The sequence below is a fragment of the Malaclemys terrapin genome, chromosome 19 (assembly GCF_027887155.1).
Source record: "Malaclemys terrapin pileata isolate rMalTer1 chromosome 19, rMalTer1.hap1, whole genome shotgun sequence".
Classification (NCBI taxonomy): domain Eukaryota; kingdom Metazoa; phylum Chordata; order Testudines; family Emydidae; genus Malaclemys; species Malaclemys terrapin.
The window spans coordinates 17,793,816-17,821,318 of NC_071523.1; the positions used below are offsets into that span (position 1 = coordinate 17,793,816).

The 27,503-nt window shown below is 39.8% G+C and overlaps 1 protein-coding gene across 5 annotated transcripts in view; it reads right to left on the minus strand.

Annotated features, from left to right (window-relative positions):
• Positions 1 to 27,503, minus strand: part of MORN1 (MORN repeat containing 1) — a 138,792-nt gene that overhangs the window by 39,179 nt on the left and 72,110 nt on the right. For all 5 annotated transcript variants that reach the window (XR_008442825.1, XM_054009498.1, XM_054009499.1 and 2 more), the window contains exon 13: positions 8,141 to 8,214. Coding sequence is in view for 4 of the 5 variants with exons in the window: in XM_054009498.1 (XP_053865473.1) it covers positions 8,141 to 8,214 (74 nt within the window). In the remaining variant the exon portion in view is untranslated. The remainder of the gene's footprint in view (positions 1 to 8,140; positions 8,215 to 27,503) is intronic.

Genomic DNA, 27,503 nt, shown 5'->3' on the forward strand with positions numbered 1-27,503 from the left:
CCATGTAAGGAACAATCTTTAAATATTTAAAATTACACCTTAAGGCATGCTTTGCTGTCCTCTCAGGATCTAGTATCAAGCTGTGATCCCTCAAAGACATGCTTTACTCTATGGCCCCATTGACTTCAATAGGGCTAGTCTCAGTGCATAAAGTTAAGCATGTTCATAAGCCTTTATAGGCTCATGGTTTAAGACTGCACTAGCACTGCCAGTTGTTTTTTGTTTATTTAAACATAGTTGTGCCTTTAGCAAACATTCCTGCAATAGCCACATTGTTTGAAATTCATCTCTCATTAATTGAAACTAAGAAGCATAACAAAATTTCTGGGGCATTATTAGTGTATGTTGGGCCCCAGCCCTATCCTTCTCATACTCTAGAATTGTATTGTATAGTATTAGAATTGCATGGTATTTCCATGGGCATAACCATCAGGACAATGTTATTTTCAAAAACTGGAAAACTGTTCCTTGGTGTGGTATTAATTGTAAATGCATAACAATGGGCACTGGACAGCTAGAATGCATTTTTCCATGGTTAAGGAAGCCCTTAGATCAGTTGTGTTTTCATCCAATATTCTTTCCATATTTCTATTTGCAAATTTCATTATTTCCCACTTATTGCTTACATACACACACACTATATTCCTTTTACTCTTTCTCCTCCAAAAAAACCCTGCCCATAAAAGGCCTCAAAAATGTTCTCAGTGCAGAGTCGGAGGAATGAGGCTGCATACTTAGGTGTACCCCAGGCACCAAGGCTGAGGAAAAAGGAATCCTCTACTACAAGCCATATAACAATGGATCCAAAAGCCCTGCCTGTCTTCATCACTGCTCCAGGGTGCAGGAAGTCCCAGCAGACCACAGATCCAGAATTTGCAAAATTCTGTGCTAGGTTCTACCATTTGGGACTCATACCAGTGTAGCAGTTCCAGTTCCCTCTGTGACCATGGGCAAAGAAAAGCAGGTTTTGCCCTATAACAATCTTTAAAGTAATAACAGTTTCTCCACAGACTTCCCCACAAACCTCAGCACACGTGTACTGAAATCTAACAGTTATGTGATGGGTTGTTAACCCCACACTTGCCTGGAAAGGGTTAATATGGATTGAGAAGGGGGCTAAGTAACCTGGCAGGCCATAGCTGAGGGAAGTCAGGTGGCTAAGTAATCCTCTGAATGAGTGAGGAAGCCCAGCTGATGAGGAACAAGCTGGGCTGGATTTATAAAGGCAGGAAATTGGTAGGGGCGGAGGGAGGTGAGGGGGCTCATGGGAAATGAGAGGAGGGTTTTCGGCTACAGAGAGAAGTAGTCTGTAGTTGGGAGTGCCAGGTGATAAGGAAAGGGCTCAGGGAAAGGCAGTAAGGTCCAGGATGGAACAGACCTTGTCTGCTGGCTAGAGGGTCCCTGAGCTGGAACCCAGAGTAGAGGGCAGGCCGAGTTCCCTGGACAGCCACTGAGGGAATGGCACTATGAGACAGCGAATAGGAAGACTGCCCAGGATTGTTGAAGGAAGATTTTGATACCCTAGAAGGGAAAAACACGTATAGTGACCTGGCCAGAGGACCAAGTCACAAAAAGGAGGCTGCAGCACCCAGAGTGAGAGAGGGACTGCAGACCAGGAAGAGATGGCATGCAACCGTGGGAGGGGGCATTGACCTTGTGAAGCTAATCCCCAGAACGGCCAGGAGGAGGTGCCATCCTAGCGGTGATTGGAGCACTTTGTCACAAGCTAGGATGAAATGTTAGATTTTGCAGACTATATGCAGAACCTTATGGCAAGTGTTACTAAACCAATGGTTAAGGTTAAGATTTTGTCATGGGTATAAAAGTCAGGGAGAGGTCGCGGGCAATAAACAAAAATTAATGGAAGCCTGTGACCAGTCCCTGACTTTTACTAAAAATAGTGTGTGGGGATGAGGGGGACTAACAAACGGGGGTGCCGGTGGCTGCTCCAGCCCTGGCAGCTGACTGCCAGCCGCTACTCCAGCCCCGTCACTCTGGCGTGGGCTGAAGCCAAAGGACTCATGGAGGTCTGTTAAAGTCACAAAATCTGTGACCTCCGTGTCCAATTCATATCCTTACCAATGGTTGTCAAATGTTTTAATTCTGTGACCCATTTAGAAAAAGATATCCATATGGTATCACTCTACTCAGTACCCAAATCTCTCATGGCTTGGGTTCTCAAGTTTTTCATTCTGTGGAGTACCAGAAATGATATCCTGTGCTGCAGCTTGATAAGATGCACATTTTTAACAGCAAAGGTCATTAACCAACTATTGGAACAACATACCTAGGCATGTGGTGGATTCTCCATCACTTGAAGTCTTTAAGTCAAGATCAGTGTTTTTCCTAGCTTAAATAGAAGTTATGGGCTTGATTCAGGAATTACTTGGTGAAATTCTCTGGCTTTTGATATGCAGGTGGTCAGATTCGATGATCATAATGGTCCCTTTTGGCCTTAAAAATCTATGCATCTATGAATCTATGAAAGGCTGTTGTTAGGTTTTGTTGTATACAAATCTTTCCCTCCCTTATTTCTCCTCCCATCTGTTCTAAAAAATACAATGACATTTGAAACAGGGAAAATAATAATAAAATATCACTCTATCTGGAATTTGATTTCTTTAAAGCACTGCAAAGCAGTACAGTATAAAATGCCTTTGCTACTTTTTAAATCCCATCTAAATACAGTGTGGGAAAATACAGCAGGCAGTGTATTCTGTAATATGCAAACTCAGCCCCATTCATTTGAATAGAATGCTATATATGATTTATACATGTTGGTGAGGGGTTTCTTGACAACAATGTCAAGAAAGGCCATTTCGATGTTGTGGAGTGTTTTCTTGACAACAGTGAAGCGCAGATCACTGAAATAAATATGTATACCTGGATGTATAAAAAGTATGCATTTGCTATCTTAACAATTTTTGTCCTTTAGATCTCTTTACATTTTACTGTTTATCCTATCTTGGAATGAGGTGACTATTTTTACACTGCATCAGTTAAGAACATTCCCTGGAATACAGATCTGTCTATAAGGATTAAGCTAGCTACCTGGCACACCTTTCCTTATTCAAGGAAGATTTCATACCAGAGAAAAACAAGTAGATTTTTTTTTCTTTTTGCCATGTGATGTAATTGGCCTGATACTCAGACCTGTGGGTTGTCATGCTAAAAGCTTTAAACAGCACAAGAAGCCTATTCTTGAGGTACTGTTAAATGATCCCTGAATAGACTGCACTGAGGGCTTCGTTGGGAGGGGTGCTCTCCGTTGCTTTCAGCTGCAGCTTTCTGAGGAGTAATTAAAATCAGCTCTGGGAAAGTGTTCTGCACAAATCTTAAAACGAAAGATACAGTATTTTTGCAATAAACCCCAAACCCAAGAAGATTGCTAATTATTAGTGGAGAACCAGTCAAAACTTTCTTAATAAACCAGAGTCTAAGGGCAGGTCTTCACTACGGGGGAGGGGGGGGGTTGATTTAATATATGCAAATTCAGCTATGCGAATAGCGTAGCTGAATTCGACCTATCGGAGCCGACTTACCCTGCTGTGAGGACGGCGGCAAAATCGACCTTCGCAGCTCCCCGTCGACGGTGCTTACTCCCACCTCCGCTGGTGGAGTAAGAGCGTCGATTCGGGGATCGACTGTCGCGTCCCGACGAGACGCGATAATTCGATCCCCGAGAGATCAATTTCAACCCGCCGATTCAGGCGGGTAGTGTAGACCTAGCCTGAGACCTTTGGGTTGATATTTACTTTAAAATATATCAACTGTTTATTTTAAGTTGCCTAATTAAAAGAGCTTTTGGGTTTTTACTAGAGAAAATCCGAAGCAAGGTATTTTTTTTATTTAAATCCTGCTTTCTGAACATCTTAGCAAGAGATCCTCTTTATTAGAAGCACAAGTTCAACTTCTCCTCTCTACTACTTCAGTGTAATTGCAGAGTAGCTCCACTGCAGTAAAACCGAGCAGAGAATTTGACCCATAGTAATATTCAAATAACAAACAAAAGCCAGATCATGAGTATGATCAATGGGGGAGTTTGGTTTAAAAATCAGCTGCACAGTCTGGCCCAAAAGGTGTTGTTTCAGTTATGGAATATCAGACACTTTAATTCATTCCATGAGACAGTCTTTTATTCTTCTAGCTATGTCTTCACTGCAGAGTTAAATTATCTACACTAGAGTTAAAACCTCTTGAATTAGCCTAGCATGAGTGACAGCGGCAACACTGTGAAATAACTTTTGAGCTGAACAGAGTGGCTGGATTACTGTTCAGCGATTGTGTTAGTAGCTGATGAGTTGTGCTAACTTTAATGGTAGCCTGTGCCCCTTGACAGGCCAGCCAAATCAAGATAAAAGTAGCACCATACTTGAGTTAAGGGGTTTTGTTTATTGAAAGGACTTGAATTAGGGACAACACTTGACTTATAACTGAGTTAACTTTTCAGTAAAGACAAATCCTCTACATTTGAAGGAACGCTTTCTCCCATACAAGCAGTGTCAGCAATGCAACACTGTGTACTATTTTTTAAATGGAGCGCTTGTATTAAAGTAGGGAATAAGTGGCATGTGGGAAAAAAATACAATTCACTTTAGGCATGTAGCAGTTTTGCCATGTGGGTTTATATATATCTATAAACTTACCTTCACTAATAAAAATGTATGGGAATCGAATTAACATAGCCTGTATTTGAGTTAATAATGACAGTCTTTGTCATCTACAGCTTCAATGACTACAATTTGGGAGTCCTCTTGAAGACCACTCAGAAGCTTCTGTTAGTGCAGAATGCATCAACTGGCCTGTTTAGAGTAGCCAACTGCTGGAAGAATGGCATATCTGGACACGCTGGACATTGTCCTAGTTCCCCACTGGGTACAATTCCCTATCTGGCAGGGACATGGCTATGTAAGAGACTGTGGATGAAATCCTAGCTTGAATGGTGTCAATGGCAAAACTCCCATTGATTTCAATGGTGTAAGGATTCAACCTTGCACCTCTTCCTATGCATACCTTTGTGGCAGCAGAGATCAGATCTTGCTGACAGTCCCTGAGGTTGAAAGGCAGGGTATCCTCAATGGAGAGTCTTAGGCTGCGTAACTCACTCCCCCTGGTGGTACATCAGCGAGATCAAGTTATTTTGGTCTGGTGCAAGGCTCATCTTTTTAGCCAAACCTTCCCTTGACCAGATCAAAAACTATAAAGGCACTTTCTTCTTCTGTTTGTTTTTTCTTGTTTTTGGGGGTGGGAGAGGGCTGGTGGCTCATAAGGAAAGGGTTAGTTCTGCTGTAAATTGTGGGCAGTTATACGTTAGTATTTTCCTTCCACATGTGATGTTTCCAGATGCCATGTAGACGGGCATGTTATTTGTTACTAAACTAAAAATATAAGATAGTCTCAGTTGCATTAGGTATATACCAGCAATGCTCAGGAGTCTTCTTTAGAGCATGCAAGCCTTTATGCTGACAAGTACTTAAAGACCATTTAAAATTTCTTTGGCACAAGTTTTTTCTCATATTCTTGGTCTCCACTGTTTCATTGATCATATATATACATATATATATACAGGTGTACGAGTATATAAGTTAGAGATGTAAAGATAGTGTTTTGGAGCCATCTAGTCACTCATCCTACACCGGGCCAGCACAGAATTGTTTCTTACATCAAATCTTGTAGTACCTTGCCCCGCCCAGCTTTACACTCCTGATCCTGCAAAAATGTACACATATGCACAATTTTTTTGCATGAACAGTCCCAAAGATTTCATCGGGGCTACTCTTATAAGTAAAGTTAAGCACATGAAATAGTGTTTGTTGGATCAGTCTCCAAGAGCCCAGTCCTGGTGTGTGCCAAGTACTCTGAACTCCCATTGATATCAGATCAGGGAGGAGTGGGTCCCAAACAACTCAAACTCTGAGTTTCTTCAGAGCAGCCTCCTGTACTGAAAGCAACTGCATTTGCTACTAATTTCTGAGCTTTAAAAACATCAGTGTGAAGCACAGGATAACTACACACAGACAAAAAGAGACTGTAATCAGGTCACGATGGTACAGACACAAATATTTTCAAACCATAAAGAAGATGAATGGAATTTATGAATGAATTATGCAGCTCCCCAAGAAATCACTTCAAACCACCATTAATAATATAACTTTGCTTACATGGACTTATTCTCGGTTTAAAAAGACAGGCTTTGTAACCTCCTTAATCTTTAATAGAGACTGCAAAAATTACTATAAGCTAGTAAAGTATCTACAAATTAGGCTTCCTATGTGATTCTCTCTCTTTTCAATGGACATTTTTGTGGATCATAAATAACAGTAAAATTATCATAAAAGCTAATACTACTGTACTTAAAGAAAATCATTATGTAAAGGTTTATGAATTTTTCAGCCATTAATAGACATAAGTTAATGGGCCATAGGCTTTCCAGAATATGATACCTGATATTTTTTCCATCAATGAAACTTTCAGAGATGCAAAAACCTTCAGAGGTCACCAACTTCAAAAATGAAAAAGAAAGTTATAACTTTATAGTAATGAGTATAAAAATGAAATAGACACACGAAAGAAAATATCGCAGATGACAACGATCCTTTGAGTAGACCAGTCAAATCAGGGGCTGAAATCTGTCCCTTCAACGACAGAGTCAATAAAGTCAGAATTATAATATGCAAGATCAATCAGATAGGTTTTGAAACAGCTATTCTTTTGTGTATTTTAAAATTCACAGATACATAGATTTTTAAGCAGAAAGGACCATTATGATCATATAGTCTGACTTGGTGCAATTGAGCTATAGAATAATTTAGACAGACATCCAATCCAGGTTTAAAGACTCCAGGTGATGGAGAATTTACCACTGCCCCTGGCAATCTATTCCAATGGTTAATTACCTTCATTGTTAAAAATGCACATCTTTGATAACAGTACAGTAGTTAATAAAAATGGTTTTTCCATTTCATCACTGAGTCCCTGTGCCTGGGAAGCTTTAAGCATAGAATTGCAGAAACATCTTTCACTTTTAGCACAAGGGTGAGAATACTAGGATAGCAGCAATCTTTTTGGTGAACACTCACAACAATAGTTTTTATAAATGGATACGATAATAAATACTTGGTTTTTAACATGAAAAATGTAACTATCTACAGCATATGAAAAAAAAGTCTCTCCCATCTTTTCCAATCTCAGTAAGACATTTCCTTAATCTTTCCCCTCCAATCAGGAGGTCATAATGTGCTGCTTCCCGCCACCATACCAACATACCTTGGACACCAAGAGCCAACTCCATGGCTTGTGTAAATAGATGTAGCTCTATTGATTCAACTCAGCTAGATTGATTTACATCAGCTAAGGATCTAGCCCCAAGAGATCATGAGATCTGATCTCTCAGGAGATCATGAGATAGCAGCAGGAGCGCCGCCAGCTTTTCTGCCACCCTAGGCGGTGGAAGGTCCCACCCCGAAATGCCGCCCCCCACAGAGGTGGCGGAAGGTCCCGCCGCCGAAATACCGCCGCGGTCGCCTCCCCCCAAATTGTAGTGCCCTAGCGACAGCCTAGGTCGCCTAATGGGTTGCGCCAGCCCTGGATAGCAGAATACATTGCTTATTCTACTTAAGTGTGGTTGAAAGGGTAAGCATCTCTTCAAATGCAGATTTCCTGGTCTATCACCAGGCTATTGCCACACCTCCACAATCACTGAATTTTTTTTAAAGTAAGCTCCTACTATGAGAGCTCCTTCCATATGTGATTCTGTTTTCTTTTTGGTGTCACTGAGAGTGTGAAGTTAAAAGGCTTCCATGACCTTGCTTATATCCAGATCCAAGATAAATCATAATTGTTATGGAGGACACCAAACAAACAGTGATTTAAGAACAAGAGAATCATGATTCACTTCAGAGGAACCTAAAACAATTATCATTTTGTGATAGACAAATGTTGAAGAAATCATGTGTTTTGAAACAAAGCCCTAGGAAATTAGGACTAGCCTGCCACTTAATGGTCTGAAAATGTACTAAAAACAAGTGGTCATGATCATCATCATGACCTAGTTATTTTGATCCTGAAATTATACTGCTACTCAGCTTCCGAAACACATCACTTGATGTGTATGGTAATGCAGACAGCTAGAAATCCTTACCTGGCAATACCCTAGAGTTCTTCGTGGAGTGCTGATCCTGTTTTGACTTGTACCCTTTCGCTGTCACTTCAGACCTGCAGAACACAGGAAAAAAGCATAGCTATCACAACACTTCTACTGATAATGATACTCAGAAATTAGAGCTGGAGAGCCACCATTATGAGATACAGGACTGTCCGTTACAATATGCTTATTACTGCTTTATCCAGTTTCTCATTTTTCTATAGCATATCTCCTAGCAGCATTTGAAACAGCCACCCACATATCTCCATCTTAAGTATGTTCACATATAGAGTGATCAAAAAACCCATCAATCAAACTTACATTTCTGAACCACTTTTCAAAGAGACACTCCAAGACTTGGGAAAAATTAGAACATTAAAAGAAAGCAAAAGCCCTAGATTTAATATGATTAGTCTCACATACTCTGCCTGGCCTGAGTATCAAGGCAGTACTGGCTAGAGGAAATCAGAAGCAAAGGTGTGCTTTACAGGTCTAATCCTGCTCCCACTGAAATAATTACCAAAACTTCCATAACGAAGGATCAAACCCCCATAGGCTCATGTGCACACTGATTTTCAGAATGCTTTTACCACTTTACAGCTATCTCATAGCAGAGCTCATACCTGATACACTTGATCCTTTCAGTTTGTATTTGTTGGTATATTAAGTTTTACTTTGTGCACTTTGCAAGGTTACCTTTAAAAATGGTTGATGATTCCAATATTCTATTAACCAAAGTAACTGAATTATCACAAAGTGCCCACATTGCACAGGTGTAAATGACTGCATAAGGTTGAAGGCAGTGGAGAATCAGACCCATAGAGCCAGACCTTCAGACTGAGCAAATAGTTATAGCTCCATTGATTTACACCACCCGAGGATCTGGCCCATATGTGCAAATGTATGTGATTCTTTACACCCTGATTCAGTAAAGCACTTAAGCACAGGCTTAATTTTAAGCATATGGACCCTGATTGAGGAAAGCATCCCTATTCAGGAAAGCACATAAGCAGATGCTTAATGTTAAGCAGGTGCGTAAGTCCTATATTGAAGTCAATATGACTATTCATGCACTTAAGCATGTACTTTCTTGCTTTATTGAATCAGAGCCCTAATTGGCAGTCTGCACATGGACATGCTACACGCTGAAAAGGAAACGAAATGGGGTAACACGATAAAAAGACTTAGAACTAGCAACTAATTTAGACCCTGATTCCTCACCTCCAGACTAAATTATGTAACCAGAAGTAGCACATTTACAGATATGATTAATGCCAACTTCCAAACAAAGCTCAGAATCCACACCAGCTCCAGAATCATCTAAAAACAAGCTGCCACCAAAACAAAAGCAAGCCCCTTCAGAGAGACCTAAGATCTCTGCTTTGGAAACCTACTAATAGTTTATTTGTGTTAAATGTCAGACTATTTTAAGATAAATGTAAATAAGGGGTTAGGCTAAGAAGACAAAAATACCCCATTTCTTTTCTATTAATCTGGACAAGGTGTCTTTCTGATTTTGGGGAATTCTTCAAATAATATATATTTTTTCAATGTTTATTCTTACAGCCAAAAAGAGATCTAATATTTTTTGTCTGTGTTGCTCTTACATTCTTTACTTACATAGCACCAAAAATGCAAAGTAAAGTAAGACAGTTCTTCAAAATACCAACCTAACAGGTCCTGCGTTGATCACAAGTGTAAAATATAACCCTGCAGACTACAAAACTATCTACCTTAAAATGCTAAATATGTTATTCACATTCTAGGGAGTACGCTATATTCCTGGTTTTGTGCACAGGGAGCTATATGCATTAAAATCCATCAACATCTATGGTTAACTCTGAAAAATTGTTTTTTAGGTTATAGTTATGTTTATTTAATATTTTCTGTGTTTCTTGTTACTATTTTTCCAACACTCGTGACATTTGCATGAAAAGATCTTTGCTTCTTCAGAGTTTATGTGCTCCTACTTCTCGGCCAGAAGTCAGTAGGGCCCTAGTTCAGCAATGCACTTAGGAATGTACATAACTTTAAGCATTTGAGTAATACTATTCCTATTCAGCAAAGTACTTAGGCATGTGCTTAAGTCTCATTAAAGTACATTAATCACTTTCCAGTGATATGCCCAAACTAAGTAGAACTGTAACATTAGGCTCAGCAGGATGCTGGATTTGAAGGATCAAATGTATGTTCTGGCATGGCAAATTCTGTTGTTTTATCATCATACAATATCAAGATACATACTGTCAAGAAAGGCTTAGTAACTTTTTTCTTATTTATGACTTGTGGGGAAATAGCCTTGGGACTGAGCTAGCATACATTATATAAGATGGTACTGGTGTCCTAAAAAATGTCAACTCCAGAGGCTACTGCTGCAATGATTTCAGATGGTGAACTAGCTGTCATGAACAAGTTAAATTTGAAATTGTCCTTTATGTAGTAAGGTTAGTCTACTGAAAATGACACTTAAAAAAAATCCAGACACTGCACCTTTAAGATACTTAGATATTCAAACTTTGCATGTACAATTTTCATGATAAAAAATTAAAGACAAAAGATGAAAACTGCTTTATTTTAAATGGAAAACGGCCCCAGATATATCCCAAGAGTCAAGTTAAAGATTCAGAAGTCAGGGCTAGGAGGGGAAAGGAAGATAAATAATTTAGCACTAAGAATAACTAAAGCCTGTCAGTCTGCCAACTTTAAGAGAAATAAAAGGGTTTACAAGAATCCTAAGAGTTTTTACAAAACCTCAAGGGCTTTGAAAAAACAAAAGAAAGAGTTCAAAAGTATTGTGTGTAAGTAGATTTTAAAGGCACTGATTAAAATATGAAAACAATGGTATGTATGGATTCCATTAGCTCAAAATTAAGCTGTTCCTTTTGTGTTTTGTTTTCCCTGCTGTAATTGTATACTGCAGCATCAACATGATTGTTTCTTTAATAGATGCATCTGCTTGTAAGGGGCCAAAGAGAATGTGCTTATGGAGAGGCCAAAACACACTAGCTTATAATTTCAAGTGACATGGATAAGCCTGTTTGGTATTACCTGTATTGGCATTCAGCAATACACACATGCTTACTCCGTTCAGGCAACCCATACTTTCATGTTTTAAAGGCAAAGAAAGATCAATTACAGCTGCCTTTGAGTAGAATGAATAATTTTTATGTGCTGCAGTGTCAATTTGCATGGTTTAATACACCACTACTATGGAAATAAAAACTTGAGGATGCCTCCTCCACTAGCTCTTCTCTTTGGGCAGCTCAGTATGATTTCCTTCCACTTGAGAATATTTTTTGATTCAGTCTAGTATGGCACTACAAATAAATACAGAGGTCCTTTGAATTGCATTAAAATATAAGTTAAATAAGAAAACCTACAGCTACATGAAGATTTTTTTTTTAATTCTGCCATCCCAAGGTTGTATTTTTTTCAAACCAAAATGCAACCTTGTACTTTGCTGCTCCGACAATGTTACTTTTAAAGACGAATTTCAGAGGAAAGTCAAGTTCATGTTTAAGCCACAAAATTCTTTTGAATTGCATTGATTATAGTGATCATTCTATCACTTTAATGTCATCTCAGCTGGCATGTATTAAAAAGACGTGCATGTGACAGCCCATTGATCCTTAATACTGGAGCAGAGGGAAAGAACCTGTTAGCAATAGAAGCCTATTTCTTTAATTAGAACTGGAGTATCATTCCCTCTTTGTTTGTTAGAACTTTAGTAGTAATGCATTGCATACAGCACAGTAAAGGTATTAGAACCAGCCACCAAGTTTAGTTAAAAACAACATAATTCAAGCCTGAGAGAACTGTACACATGAACGATGGAGGTGGGAGAGATTGGCGGTACAAAGCCCTTGTAGCCCTCACTCGCTCACTGTGGTTGAGAAGAGCTTCTCTAAGGGGAATGCTTTTTTTTCTCTGTGGACTCTCCCATAAACAAAAGCTTGGGTAGAAGGGATGGGGTCATTTCTGTTTCAGGTCCAGTACTATATCTTGAATTAGGTGAATACAGAACTTTTGTGGGAGTGGGGCTTTCAAGTTAACTTGCACTCAGATTTTTAAATGAGTTCACTTTGGCCACACACACTCCTTTGGCGTTAACTTTCCTACTGCAAGCAACTCAGTGGTACTGGCTCAAACATTTGCTGAAAGTGAATGGCAGAGTCATGTCTGGCAGGTATTTGCTGACCCTGAATTTTAAATTCAGCTATGCAAAAATTTGTGCTGAGAGTGCTTCTCCCAGTATCTAGTCAGAGAGCAGAAGCTAAGTCACGTGATTTATCTGGCCAATTATAACTAATGAACACAGTTCAAGCAGGTAAGTGTTAACAATCAATTTACAGACATTTAAATAATTTTAGAAAAATTTTATGAACGCTTTGCTTTCAACTAGCAAATACATGTGAGAATCACAATCTGCTCACAGATATTCCATGAACAGACAAAGAAGCTATGTTTGATGCATTACTCATTGCAAACTCTGTCCCAAATAGGAGGATTCTCTCTTGGTGTGCAGAAATATAAAGCCAAAAGATTAACCCTGAACCCCTTACAAGACAGGATCACTTCTTTGGAAAACACCAATAATATAATCTTTCTCCAAAGATGAGGAATAGTTGTACAGATAACCAGTCTAATTCTCATCTCATTTACACAGAGATAAATCAGGTGAAACCGCATGTATGTCAATGGAGTCACACGCTTGTAAAATCGATGACGTAAAATTGATTATATAGAAGTCTTTTTGGGAAATTTCTGAGGCCTCTTCCTTTTAGAAACAGTACTCAATTGCTTCCACCACTTCTCCTGCAGAAAAGCAACAGTATTCCTAAATTCTGCAGAATTGCAGAATATAACAGCATGGTCCTATTCTATTATCCTGTTGTCATCAATACACACTTTGAGAATCAAAGGAGGCTTTGATATGTGGACTTGAGCAGGTACTTAGCTGGGCAATTATTTTAAGTTCATCTTCTGCTGTTTTCCCTGCATTACCCCAAGATGACAATATGATTCTGAATAGCTTTGTTTTTACTTCTTTTGATATAGACGTGGTTTGAATGTTCTGGGTTAAAATTTTATAAGCATTCAGCTTGCACACATACAAATCACAACAACAAACGATAAGATGGATTTTACGCATCTCCCACACACTGTTGGGAAAGTGTACTTCTTTGATGTCCAGCTAGAACTAATATTGGAAACTTGTCTAGCATCGATGATTTCCCATTAAAGCCAGGTTGGTTTTGAAGAAACCATTTCTTGCTCCATGGTGATCCAACTAATGCTAAGCCTGCTAAATTTGCTATTCTCCTCCTCGATTAAATATTTCAATTTCAGCGAAGAATCAACTTCAAGTGAAATCATCAACAGGTTTAGGTCCACCGTAAATACTTGTCCTCTGGTGCTTTAATATTATGGCAAATTGTCAAAATGTACATTATTTCTGCATGTGCTTCTGCACATATCCTGTTAGGTCAAGATATTTGCTATGGGGTTTAATAGCAATATTTATATTTGAATAATAATTTTAAAAAGTAAAGACGTCATAAGAAATCACTAACAGATATTGTAGTTAAATCACTCTGAAAAATGGAGCTAGCTCTGTGACAGATCAGCAGTGACTTATGAACATGTGTGGAAGGGAAGCAATTGTCTTTGCTGCTGTTACTAGGAAATAAACATAAAGTGTTGTATAGTAGTTACTATGCATACACAATACGTTTTACTTGTTAATGACATATATTCATACTATTCCCCATTTATTGCACTGAAAATGTATTCCTAAAATCTATTGGCAACTTTTGACCCAGAAACTACTAACTGCTTTTTGGGTTTTTTTCGGAGGCCTCTGTGGGACTGCCTTGTTCAGTTTGAATTTATTTAGGACAAGCCCTCTTGGAGCCTAGTAAGTGGTACAGATCAGGTTCTCAGTTTGTAACCATAGGCAGGTGTTCTTGTGATGGTTTTCAAACACACTCTGGATTCCCAAAGGGCTCAGTATTTGAGCTGTGCTCTTCATCATTTCAACCTGTCCTCTGGGTGTTTTAATTTGGAAACACAACCTTAATTATCACAGCGATGCAGAAAAACCCCTGCTGACTAGACGGGGCCATCTTTGACCTGCTAAGGTGCTTTATCAGGAGATGTAAAACAGAATAATTTGAATACTGGCAGATTGTCAATACTTAACAGTTTTCCAAATGCTGTCTCCTGCTGAAAATGTCATGCAGCAAATACTGCAAAAAATTCACAAAGCAGTTATCCACTGTGATATGGGAGCAAATTGAAAGGTGATAAAGATTCACTGTTAACTTTTGTTGAAACTGAATGTGAATACAAACAAGCAGACCACACATCTTGATTTATTCAGATCAGACTGCACAGATTGGTGCAGGCTATTGAGCTATATCATTCCCCTTGTCGAACCTTTGAAAGGATGGAAATGATTTTACTCTCTTAGCCAACTCATAATTTTAATGTTAATTTTTCTTGGGTTTTTGGTTGTAGATTACATTCCTGAAGCTGAAAGTATATGTTGAGAGTCAAGGTATTGCCAATTTCTTAGCTGAATGCTTCATTTTTATTTGTGCCTCTTAAAAAAAATCCAGATTGAATGATTATTTATAAGCATAGTTTGCTGCTCTCCTAGAATACTTAAATTCTTTGCTACAGTATGTAACCTTTTAGGATGTACTTAAACTGCTGGCTACAAATAAACTCTACCAATATCTCATCATCTATTAATAAAAATAACTTAATTGGGCTGCTATTAGATATTTAATTGCTTTCACAATGTTTGTACAGTACTTGCCTATAAAGCTTTGAATAATATTGCCTTAACTCATCTGAGTAAACTATCAATTCCCTTACGACAACAGACAAAAATCTGCATTCCACTTTTAACTTTCCCTGTGGTGCAAGTTAAATCTTTCAGGGGGCAGGTTTTTATTTTGTTGTGACCTCTCTCTCTGGCACTCTAAGTCCTCACAGATGATGGCTACTGAAACACTTAGGATAAATTTTCAACATTGTGTTCAGGGAACAAGAGTTGTGCAAATAATTCCCTGCACACTGGTTTGAAAATGTAACCCGTAGACCTGTATAAATGCAGATTTGATTGGCTCTGACTATTCTCCATGGTAGCTGGGTTTCTGCTTTAATTAGACCCAACAGGCCAGATCCTGAGCTATTATAAATCAGCAGGACTCCACTGACTCCAATAGGGCTATGCTGATTTACATCAGCTGAAGATCTGGCCAAACTTGTGAACAGCTGCTTGCAATATAGAACCTTGGTGGATCCTTCATCACTGACCATTTTTAAAGCAAGATTGGATGTTTTCCTTAAAGCTCAGCTCTAGGAATTATTTTGGGGAAGTTTTATGGCCTGAGTTCTACGGAGGTCAGACTCGATGATCACAACCGTCCAGTCTGGCCTTAGAATGTGTGTCGCTGTATGAACTGCCAATTAATGGATTGGTTAATTGATTGTAGGATGGAAATAGGAAAAGGAATAAGCACATGTACAAAAAATTCAGATTCAAGGTATTGGTTTTAATCTATAAAGTTAGGGCCACGCAGCACCGCATCAGGGAATTGCAAGTGAATCCCTATGGATGCCATTTAATTCAGGTGACTTGCAAGCGGCAATTCAGGGCCACCAAGTTTAGGGTTAGTTCAAGACCTGACTCCTAGCTTGTATGTTTTATGATTTAATTTCAGTATATATGCCCAGAGCTGCATACAGGTGCATTTACGAATAAACAAAATCTCAAATAAAGAATTCTAAGAAACGATAAGGTTTTACAGCTGCAAGCTAATGAAATGACATGATACACTTTAGAAACATGAATATGCTCTGCCCTGCTCACAGTGTAGTTTGTACATTTTCCGTTTAAAATTATTCATTTTCCTTAGGAGAGTTTGGATCTCCATTTGGATGGCATTTGAGAAGGAGTGGTTCCTTCAAGTTAGAGAATGTCAATGAGAAAATTAACTGCCTGAATCATATTTGACCTGTGGCTTAACATGGCACTTTGGTTTCCAGTATGCAGCTCATTTTAACAGAACTGAATTGCTTTCACTTCAGACTTTGGGCCAGATTCTTACCTCATCTTTGGAGTGCCCCTGCAATGAAGTCACTTTGGATCAAAATTTGACTTCAGTTTGGTGGCACAGGTATAAATGGGAGCAGAGTCTGGCTCCTCCTAGCCTGCTAAAGCACACCCCAAGGGATTAATTTAGATTTCTGTATCTAACCAAAGCAACAGTCTATCTGTCAATAGTATCCAACACAGGTCCCACTCCTAGCCTATGTGGAATTCAGTATGTATTGTGGGGTGTCAACTACATTTATGGCAATTCCTGACAGTTTTCTATCCTGGTGTAATGCTGCAGCTATGTAAGCCTCTTTTGCACCTCCTAGCTAGGCTGTAGATAGTGGTGGTTATACATGCTTATCAGTATTTGTGTCCAATTCTAAAAGCTCTTGCCATCATATTCAAAATGCCTAAACTTGTCACTACCTGATTGTTGGGCAATATGTAAAGAATTTGTAATATAAAACTTTTTCCACACACACACTGAGCTCTAGTGCTGCCCTGGGGAAGAATAAAAATGTGTGTGGATGACATGGTACATATTATGACACAACCCTCTTGATTCCCATCAGTGGAAGTTGTGGGCTAGGGCAAAGGTTCAAGGCTGCAGAAAGCTTTTAGAGCCGCAGAGATACAAGCACTGGAATGTAGCTAAGGTTTAAGATCCTGCATGGATGAAAGGTACTAGCTATCAAAGTTGGGGGCCAAGTGACCCCAGAGTGGGGAAGGCAGGCCAGAGACCTTAGAGAAGAGGCACACTGTAACTATCAAAATATAACCCCTCTCTTTTAGAAGGCTATTTTGTGGTGGATAATTGGGGTGGAATTTCCAGAAGTCCTAAATCTGTTCTCACCAAGTCATTGAGAAAAAGCCCATTGACGTCAGTGGGAACAGAGTTAAGCCAACACAGAGCACTTTTCAAAGCCCTGCTTTAAAAAAGAAGACAGAAGTACAAACAAAGTTAACAAATTAGGAAGGGGACAGCACAACTGTAACACTGAACAGTGCATCTACTGGCCCTCATCCTCAAACATAATTCTTTGGCATGGAGAGCCAGGACTTCCGACAGCGTGCAAACACATTGCTACTGATGCCCAGAGCTGCAGCACTGCCAGCTCCAAATGATCAGAGGCAGAATCCTCCATTGTGGTGATCCTTAAAAGGTGACCTGTTAGTGTTTGTAAAACTTCTGTCAGATTCCAAAAGCAGAAAGAGATTGTTCAAAAACGTAACCAACACTGTCTGATTTACGTTTTAAATAATTACCACTTCTTGAAGATCTTGAGATAGATGAGAGCAGGGCCGGCTCCAGGCACCAGCTTGGCAAGCAGGTGCTTGGGGCGGCCACTCCGGAGAGGGGTGGCAGGTCCAGCTATTTGGCGGCAATTTGGCAGACGGTCCCTCACCCCCGCTCGGAGCGAAGGACCTTCCGCCAAATTGCCACCGCAGATCGCCATCGCGGCTTTGTTTTTTTGGCTGCTTGGGGCGGCCAAAACCCTGGAGCCAGCCCTGGCTGAGAGAGAGAGAGATTTTCAGAGGTACTAAGTGGAGTTAGGCACCCATCTCCCATTGGGCACCTAACTCACCTTAAAGCTGTTGAAAAAACTCCCTCTAGCTAATAAATGTCTTAGTTTTTCTGCCACAGAGAATGACACCACAGTAGCCATGAACTTAACTTGAAAACCATTGCTGTCCAAATAATGTTCCTTTACAGATTAACTTTCTTGCACCTAATCTCAGCCCAAAGGTGCATTTCCTGCTGAGAGGGTAAGGAGAATGGTTTTGAAAGTTTCACCAAAATTGGTTACTCTTTCTTGAGTTATCTCTCTCTCTCTCTCTCTCACACACACACACACACACACACACACACACACACACCTTGAAAAGAGGAATCACCTATAATTATTTAAGCCTCAAACTCTCCTTGAGGTGGGTACTTATTATATTATTATTTCTAGAGAGGGAAACGGACAGAGAGGTTAAATGACTTATGTTCGCACAGTAAGTCAATAAACAAATCTAGGAACAGAGTCCAGGAGTCTTGGCTTCCAGGTCTCCTGCTCTAATTACTAGTCACAACTGCTGTACAGAACCAAGGATCTGTAGGGGGAAAAAATTAGATGCCCTAATGTGTGCAATAATTCCAGAGGCTAGCATATGATGATACTAATGCCATCTAATAATATCAGGATCACAGATGTCTGGAACAGGACATCCAATTTTAGGTGCTCTTTAACTGCAGCTGTGTGAATGTATAATGAATTCTTGCTACTGACTCCCTGTTATAAGCCAATGACTGTGCAGTCTACAACATCAGTTCCTACAATTTTCTTTTTGGCAGAATCTGTTTGGAAGCTGTAACAAAATTCCCAGGAGTAGAATGCCCTTCAAAATATTCTGCTTGGCTATACAGCCTGAGAGACTACCTCTGAAAAATCCTACCATGGTTCTAGGAACATAACTGACAAGGGGAAAAGAATCCAAACACCAATCCTCAAGAAAGGGCATTCATTGCAGCTTTCTTAATAAATAATAATTCTTTGCATTCACCCGTCACTTTTTATTCAAGGATTCAAAGCATTTTACAGACAGAGAAACTAAAACCATTATGGAGTAGGTAAGTATATTGTATATATTTTTTACGTGGAGTCCGAGAGAGGATCAGGCCTACTTTCTCAAAGGTATTTAGGCCCTTGTCACAGGGGCCTCTACACATTGCAGGTGGCGCCTCCTACTGGCCACATCTGGGGATTAGTCCTGCCAGCCTGACACCCTCTTCTTGTGGTTCGTTGGTCCATTGTCTCGCTCTTTTAGTCTTCATGGCTTAGCCCTCCAGACAAGTCACAAGAGTCCTCCCATTCCAGACCATTATCATAGTCTTTCACACTGTCCCAGGCAGTCCCACTGCCTTCGCCGATCCACTCCCTCAGTGGCTAGAACAAATGGACCCAGACAGTCTTCAAGTTCACTACCCAGATTGTGCCACTAATTCAGTGGCTGGTAGGGGAACCCAGGTCTACCCTCTACGCTGGGTTCCACTCCAGGGGCTGTATCTCCAGCAGCTAAGATCTGTACTAGCACAAACCTTCCTGCTGCTCCCCTGGTCTACTTCATACTTTGCCTATCCCAGGCTCGCATTCTTCACCCTTCTAGCTAACCTCCTATCTTCTGGGTCTGCTAGCAAACCCCTTCCTCTTGTCCTCAAATCCCTTTCTCTTGTCCCAGAGAAAGTGACTGCAGCACTCCTCCCTGCAGCCTCCTTTCTGCTTTCAGCTCCCTGGTTTTATAGAAGCCCCACCTGTTCCTGCACAAGTGAGCTTCCCTTAATCAGAGCTCTCCTCTCAGCCTATCCCCCCCCCTCCGCAGCCTAATGGGTTAATTGGCTCATCTGGCCTACGTTAACCCCTTCAAGATGAGCGTGTGGAGCAGCTGCCATCACAGCACCCAACTTTCATTGATTTCAATGGGAGTTAGGTGCCTAACAACCTTTGAGGATCTGGGCCTCAGTGACTTCTTGAGGTCCATGAAAGAGACACTGGCAGACCCAGCAGTGGAACCCAGGCCTGCCTCTAACCACTAGACAGTCCTGACAATATCCTAATTCAATCCACTCCTGCTTATCAGACACTATGGTGATGAGTGTGGTATAAATAAGGAGATAGGTAGATTCCCCAGACACAGTGATGCCTTTATCCCCTTGTTATCATCTCAGAGGTTAGAAATGTTAGTGCTTTGTTATCTCCGTAATAGGCACTATACAAAAACCTGAGTCAGACAAGATACTCCTTTTTAATACAGATCTTACCATAGTAATCTATAGCGTTCTAATTCCACAGCTAGATTGCTGCTTGATGCTACCAGTGATATACATGTGGATTTCCAGTAGTGAAAATGCACTGGCTTGTCTCTTGGAGTGGAGTCAGCCATCATAACAACATAACACTAGTGATCCATGCTCTGCATTGGTTACCTGATCACTTCTAGATGCCGTTCAAGATATTGGTTATAATATATAAAACCTTAAGTCTTGGATCCCCTTATCTGAGTTTGCCTCCTTCCCTAAGTACCACCATGATAGCTCTGATCTGCTGAGCTGCTCTTGCTATTCATTCTTTGGACTGCGCTCTCCAGGGTAGGTGGCAGGATATTTTTGGTGGATGACCCAATCCTCCGGAATTTGCTCCATCTGGCTGTGTATCAGAGCCAGGGTTTGGCAAACCTTAAGGCACAGAATGCGTCCTATCTGTTTGTTCAAGCTTTTGATTGACAATTAGATCATTTTTAATAGCAAGGAGTAAGGTGGTTGTTACTGGGATTTACATTGTCAGTGCAGTGGGTGTTTCCAATAAGGTAAGAAGTATCCAGGCGGTGAGGCTATAAGGGGCCATTACACATCTTTAAATAAATAATACCAACACTGACTTTAAGAAGATGTTGTCTAACTGCAACACACAATATCCCAGGGTTTCTACTGAGAAGCTTTGAAACAGCATCATACCTCTTCAGTCTTCTTTTCCCTTTTAGCAACCGATTCCTTATTGCACAAATTTACTCATTCAGAAATGGTAGCACACACAGAAGAAGGTTACTGAGGTGTGGAGGGTAGAAAAGCAGGCTTATAAGGAGTTAACTATGGTTCCCTTCTTCCCTCCTCCTCCTTCTTCAGATTTAGGAACTCCTCCATATGCTGTGTTCCATTTATTATTTCTGCATTGCATCAGGAGGGAAATATTCACACTGAGCCACAGGGATTAAAGACTGAAGCTCCAGAGAAGTCAGATCACATCCGTCATATCCAGCTGTTTCCAATTCCAACCCTTCACACCTGCTTTTATTTATTATTCCTTGCTTAGACAAGACAGGGCTCATTTTTCAATCTTTAAACCTTTTCTTAAGAGGAAGAAGAAGAAAAAACAAAGAAAAAGAAATCAATCTATTCCTTTCTCTTTTGTCTCTATGAGAAAGCCCACCAAGAAGAGATTAAAACAAACTACTGACATGGCGGGACTCTGACTTAATGGGAAGCCACACAAATATTGAGGCTGGACAGCTCCCTAAAGCATGTCTCCAGCATGGTGGGGACTTCACGATGGAGCAGAAACTGTATCAATTGCAAGGATTTACTGTTAATGTAGATTCTTGTTGCAAGTTTTCTTATGCACATTTACACTGGTTTGTCAAGTTTTCGCTTCAGATGTGCAAATAACCACAAGGGGTTTGGGAAGAGGGGAGAGATCTCACTTTAGTTTAGATATTTCCTGGCTCCTACAGGGCTCTCCACTTTTACTTATCCTAGGCTATCATTCCATGGTGCATGCTTGTATCTTGTTCACAATCCATTCCAACCACTCCCCTCTCTCAGTCAGGAGCTCTGTCTCTCTTCAGGAGACCAAATAACGGTGTTGATTTTTCAGACAGTGACTGATAAACCTTCCTAGTTGAAATCCACCCTGTGTCACTGTCTAGCCTTTTATCAGGACGCCCCCTTTTATGGTCTTTTCAGTATATGCAGTCATTTTCATTAATAGCTCTTCAATTACTATTAAGCAGCACTTCAAACATATACCAGATACACAAATGCACCTTGGGCTGATTGCACAAACATCCTCACACTCCCATCTGCAGTTGCTCTTGTGGCATATGCCTAACATACCAGCCTATCATTTCACGGCGCAAGCGTCTATCTTGCTGGCAATCCATTCAGTCACTGTGGGAGAGACATTTTGATTGCACCCCCTCCCCCAATCTGGTGCTCTGGATCTATTCACTAGCTGGATTGCCTCCCTCACCAAATAACTGTACTAATTTATCAAACAATTATTGATGACTGAAAACTTAGATTGGGGTTTTCAACAGCACCTAGGGGAATTAGAAACCCAACTCACACTGAAAAAAAGTCAACAGGAGTTGTGGGGAGGGTCTACATCCTTTAGTTGCTTTTGAAAATTTTTATCCCCAATAAATTTTGTTCTCCTTGGTAAGCTGAATGGCATATGAGTAGAGCTTGTTTTCCAGGGTTTATTAATTTAATTTTTCAGGGTTAATTTTTAGCAATTTTTGAGGTCTGTGTAGATGTCCAAAAATTGGGGGTTTTCAGGACTCTGATACTGTAATGAGAAGATTTTTTAGGTACTTCCCAAAATTCTTGTATAAATAGGATATACTTTACTTTTTATACTATATATAGAAAAAGACTAAATGTTTATTTAAGCTTTGTATGCTTGCTATTGAGCCCCTGAGTTTAGCATTTGGTGCATGTCCCCTAGGGCATTTTAACGCAGTACTGTTTCAAACAGTACTATATTAAAGCACACTAGGGAACCTTTAATGCACACCAGTAGGGTCTATCTGAACCAATTAATGTGTAGCCATTAGTGAGCTTTAGAAATCACACCCCCATAATTCATATTATGCTCCATGTAGACAAGTCCTGAGGTACAAGCCAGGGAGCAGGGACATCATCTATATAAACAAAATGCAGTGGGAAAGAGGTGAAACCAACATGAACCGAGTAACTGCTTCTGGTGCTTTTCCATTATTTGTTGTTTTTATTTATTTATTTGTATCAGTTGGTTTTATCCATGTTTATCAGTGAAAACATAAAATCAGAAGCCCTATGTCTGTTCTATAATTGCAGGGGCTGTGGTGGTCCAGGACTTACAAGTACACACAGAGTTCAGAAATTTCCATTATATACGTCTCCAGACAAAACAAAAACACACTTAGTTTAATGTGCTTTTTCCCCCTACTACTGTGAGATTTTCATTGCCATTCTACATCCACCAGTCACAGAAGCAGGAGCTCCAGCTCTTGGACCCTATGGGTCTGCTAGAGGCTAGGCAATCTCCTCTGCCTTCTGGCCCCATGCTGTGCTGATAGTGCTCTCCCTACAGGATGCCATTCCTGGAACTCCCCTTAAAAACTGTATTAATTCCTGAGCACATTCACACTGGTTTGGAGGCTGCCCAGCATTGTACCCGACCTTCCATGGTACCACCTCATTGCCCCCTGGTGGTGTATGAACATGTGCCCTACAGCGGGACACACTGCATGATCTTGGGAAATGAGGAACAGGACAACTCATTCTCCTTTTTGAGTGGGTAAGACTGGAGGTAAGAGGCATGGTGTGGATATTAGACTCCATGTGATCTATCCACGTTGGGATGTTTCCTCATGCTTCCATCTGATTACTTACCCCAGCTATACAAGTGCATGTTCAGTATAGACCATGATTCATGTAAAAAGACTGGTAGATAAAAATTGCACAATATCCACATCAGTCTTTTTTAATGGGCTGGCTCCTTCCTCTCCATGAAAGAAGACTTTTTAAGAATGAAAATGATAACAGACTAGATAGAAGATATAGCCTGGCTGTTTTTAAATCCTACCATAAATTGTTCATTTTAGACGTTCATCAACTGACATTTCCCTGAAAAAACAGCTTTTAATTAATTATGGTTGGTCTTACTCCTTATTTGCAAATAATTTCACATGTGAAGTTAGGCTTATTGACGGCAAAGAACATTTTCTCTAATCATTGCAGCCACAGGTCTGGACTCAGTTCACCACTGGACTTAGTCTGTAATGCTCATTAATCCATTAAAAATCAGTTACTAATTCAGCTTAAGTGTGAAGATTTCTGCTTTAAGGGAGAATAAAAAACAGTGTAGCAATCTAATGCACCTTGACCCTCTATTTATATCTTTTTTAGTCTCAGTTCGGTATACCACATATCCTCAGGGAAAAAACCCCAGACATATGTAGAAATCTCAAAATTTTTGTGGTTTTTCAGAAGAACAAGAACACAACAGATTGACATCTGTAAAGAACAATCAGTGTTGTTTCGTGAGTCAATAGATACCACCCAATGGAAGGATCAGACACGTTCCATGCAATTTTTTTAAATTGTTGAGTGGGATAGAATGGAATAATTTACAATGCACTTATGCTAAAGATCTATCCCTTTTTCAGTTTAAGAGAGTTACCTAAGGACTATAGTAGGACACTGTGACCTCATCTACTCTGGTGGTGGTTGAGTAGGCTACGTGTCGCTAAACGCTGCAGTGAAAAGCAGGCTGTGTCCACACAGAGGCGTGTATCTACCTGTGTCAGTGAAAGGCTCTGGCAAGACGGAGGCAGCTCCCCACTGCTGGAGCCTTTACCCACTGTCTCTCCTCTGCCAGAGTCTTTCCTTGCTGCTGGAGACTGGTCGAGAAAGACTCTGGCAACAGGAAGGCAGCGGGACACTGCACTGCTATTTTTAGCCCCCGCTTGGGCATGCAGAGAGCTGTGTATGGCACATAGCCACGGGGTTCAGATGTGTCTTTGCTCACCTATGCAGTGCCGCGCTGTCTACATTGCTATTTATACCCATGCCAGGGGTGTGTGTAGTGTAGAGCTACTGTATGCATCTGATTCAAGAGGTGACTATTCCACTAAGGTTGATGGGAATAATGGATGAACCCCTGAGAAGGGAATACCACACTGAGTTCACAGCTGAACCTGTGCCCATGTAGTCTGGATGTGTGCAATAAGAAACCCCTATATCAGCTGTACTACGGATATACTGTTGCGGCTACCCGGTCTCTGTAAAAGAATGACATACATTGACTAAATATACTGTGAAGCAATAGCCCATGATACAATGTTAAAAAATAGATTGTATGGTTTGCAGTAGCATCAAGTGTCTATTCAAGTGTAAAAAAAATTAATTGACTCCATCTGTATTGGGCTAATGACTGATTAAATGACTAATCACGGAAGTCTTAATTAAAACCATTTTTCTGTACAGAAGAGGATGGGGGGAGGTAGGTGCTCATTAATGTGTTACAATGTGTGTCAGATTCCGTTTGTGTCATTTACTAACAGCCGTCAAATGAGTAATTATGCACAAGGTCATTTTGTGTAAACTTTTCGCATACATCATCAGACTGATTGGATTAGGTCTTGGTGCTCGACTGGGTTCTGCATGTGCCTGCATTTTCCCATCACAAAACAGGTAATTAAGATTGCTGAGAATAAGCAATAAAAGAGGTTGACATTTCTTCCGCCTCCCTTGCCCCACTCCCCAAGCCAGCCAAAAGATTCTTGCAGGACTTTCATGTATTGTTGGATAAAGCCCCTGGCCATGTTTACTAAATCAGGCCCATTCTCAGCAGCTGACACAATTTAAGATTATTCAGGAAATGACAGTGATCTCTATCACATTATGAAATTCTAGAATATGCAAGGAATTTCTCTCATGAATCAAATGACCAGGCTACTTAAAAAGAAAGGGGAAAAAAAAGAGAGTCCTTTTAAGTAAAGGAAGATGGCAGTCTAAAATTAAGAGATGATTTTAGATTTTATTGGCTAGTCACTTGCCTGCCCCGATGCTTAGTGACCTTTGCTATGGAAAAATAACAAACTCCCTCTGCCCTGACAGCTGAGCCCAATCTATTTAAAACAATATATTAAAATAAGTAGTAGATTAAAAAAGATACATCTTGAGCATTAAATAAGCCAACTTTCCACTTGCATGTAACTCATGCCTATGATCTATGCTTTTTAATGAGAAGTGTTGCATATAAAATGCTACAGCTGTGCCAATGCAAGAGAGGAGCCCAATGTATAAACTGTAATATAGAAATACATTGTTTTCTCTGACGGTTGTCCTCCAATTTCTAACAAACCACTGCTTCAGCCAGTGGAAAAACGTTATATCTCTAGTTCTAAAACATTACGGTATGCTAAAGATTATATAATAATGTCTTGTTTGTAAACTAAAGCAATTAATGAAGCTTGTGTGTGTGTGTGTGTGTGTAAAGTAAGCCAATTTGTTGACATTTTTGGGTACAGACAGGTTACTACTATAGCAATGCAAGTGCCCAATCCTGCAAACATTATTCCAATGAGTAGTCTTACTGAAATTAAGTGAAGACTACTCAGGCAACTAGAGTTGCAGGATGAGACTTTAATTCAGTTCCTCTAGAATCAAACCAATCTGCTAATGTGGATTAAGACTTCTTCATAAATTACCACTTTAAAAAAATCTGGTCTTCTGGCCTATAATGGTGATTGAGAGAAATCTGCAGTGACATTCACTATAACCACATCCTTCTGTGAAACTGGGGCATGTTGTTTTAGAGTATACCCAATTGATTCAAGACTATTGCTCAGAATATGGATGAAGAAATTACAGGGACAAAAAAGATGAAAAGAATCTTAGTCATGACTATGTAATTTCTGATTATACTTTTGGCTTGATTAAATGCTCTCCTGTCTAAACTCTTCAAAGTCATGTAGGTTAGATGAAATGTATATATAAAGCATTACAGTTTCAGAGCCATTTGAGAAATTTTGCTATATTACCAGCTCCAATCAAATCTCAGAAACAGATTTCAATTAGTTTTAATTAATTAAATTGTAAACTTTAGTCAAATTTGACCCAGCATACCAAGTAACTGAAGAAAAATAAAATCAGTGACCACATATCCCTGATGATGCTGAACACAGTTATCTTAGAAAGAAAAATGTATTTTAATAATAAACCAAGGGCTGGAATTTATTACAGGATTTACTGAGGGGTGAATTCAGCTCTGGTGTAAGCAGGTATAACTCAGGGGATTAATTTGGCCCTCAATGCCTAAAACAATAACCAAACCCAAAGATGAACTATTTCCTAATCTGGCTGAAAAACATGAAATTTCTTTTCATTAGAAGAAAAACACTTGCATTTTTAAAAATATAAAATTCCTGTGAACTCCAAAAATAAGTAACCTATTAGTCAGAGAAGATCTTTCAAAACCTGAAGTGAAATTTTATTTTAAAAAAATGGAACAATTCAGCACAATCTGCACTCCCCTTCTAATGCAAATGAAAAACTATTGCACAACTACTTAAATTACAGGGTGGTGTGTCATTCTTAATCTTCATAGAAATGTAGGAGTTCCTGTTTCAATCACTTCTATTGTTTGAAATATACCAGATGATAATGGAGTGGCTGCCACTGTGGGCAGAGATTGATTCTAATAAATGAGTTAATGTATAACTTGCTGTAGGTTACGAAGAATTACTAGACAGCGGAGAAGATCAATGTATGAGACAGCTGCAAGTACATTAGGTGACCTAATTGTCTGAAACTCCAGCATAGTCTCTTTTCATACATACATTGATTATATAGGTTACTCATTAGCTTTGATGGTTTATAAAGAATTAAGCCAAGTTAAAAACACTAAGGGCCAAATTTATCCCTGGTGTAACTCAACTGAG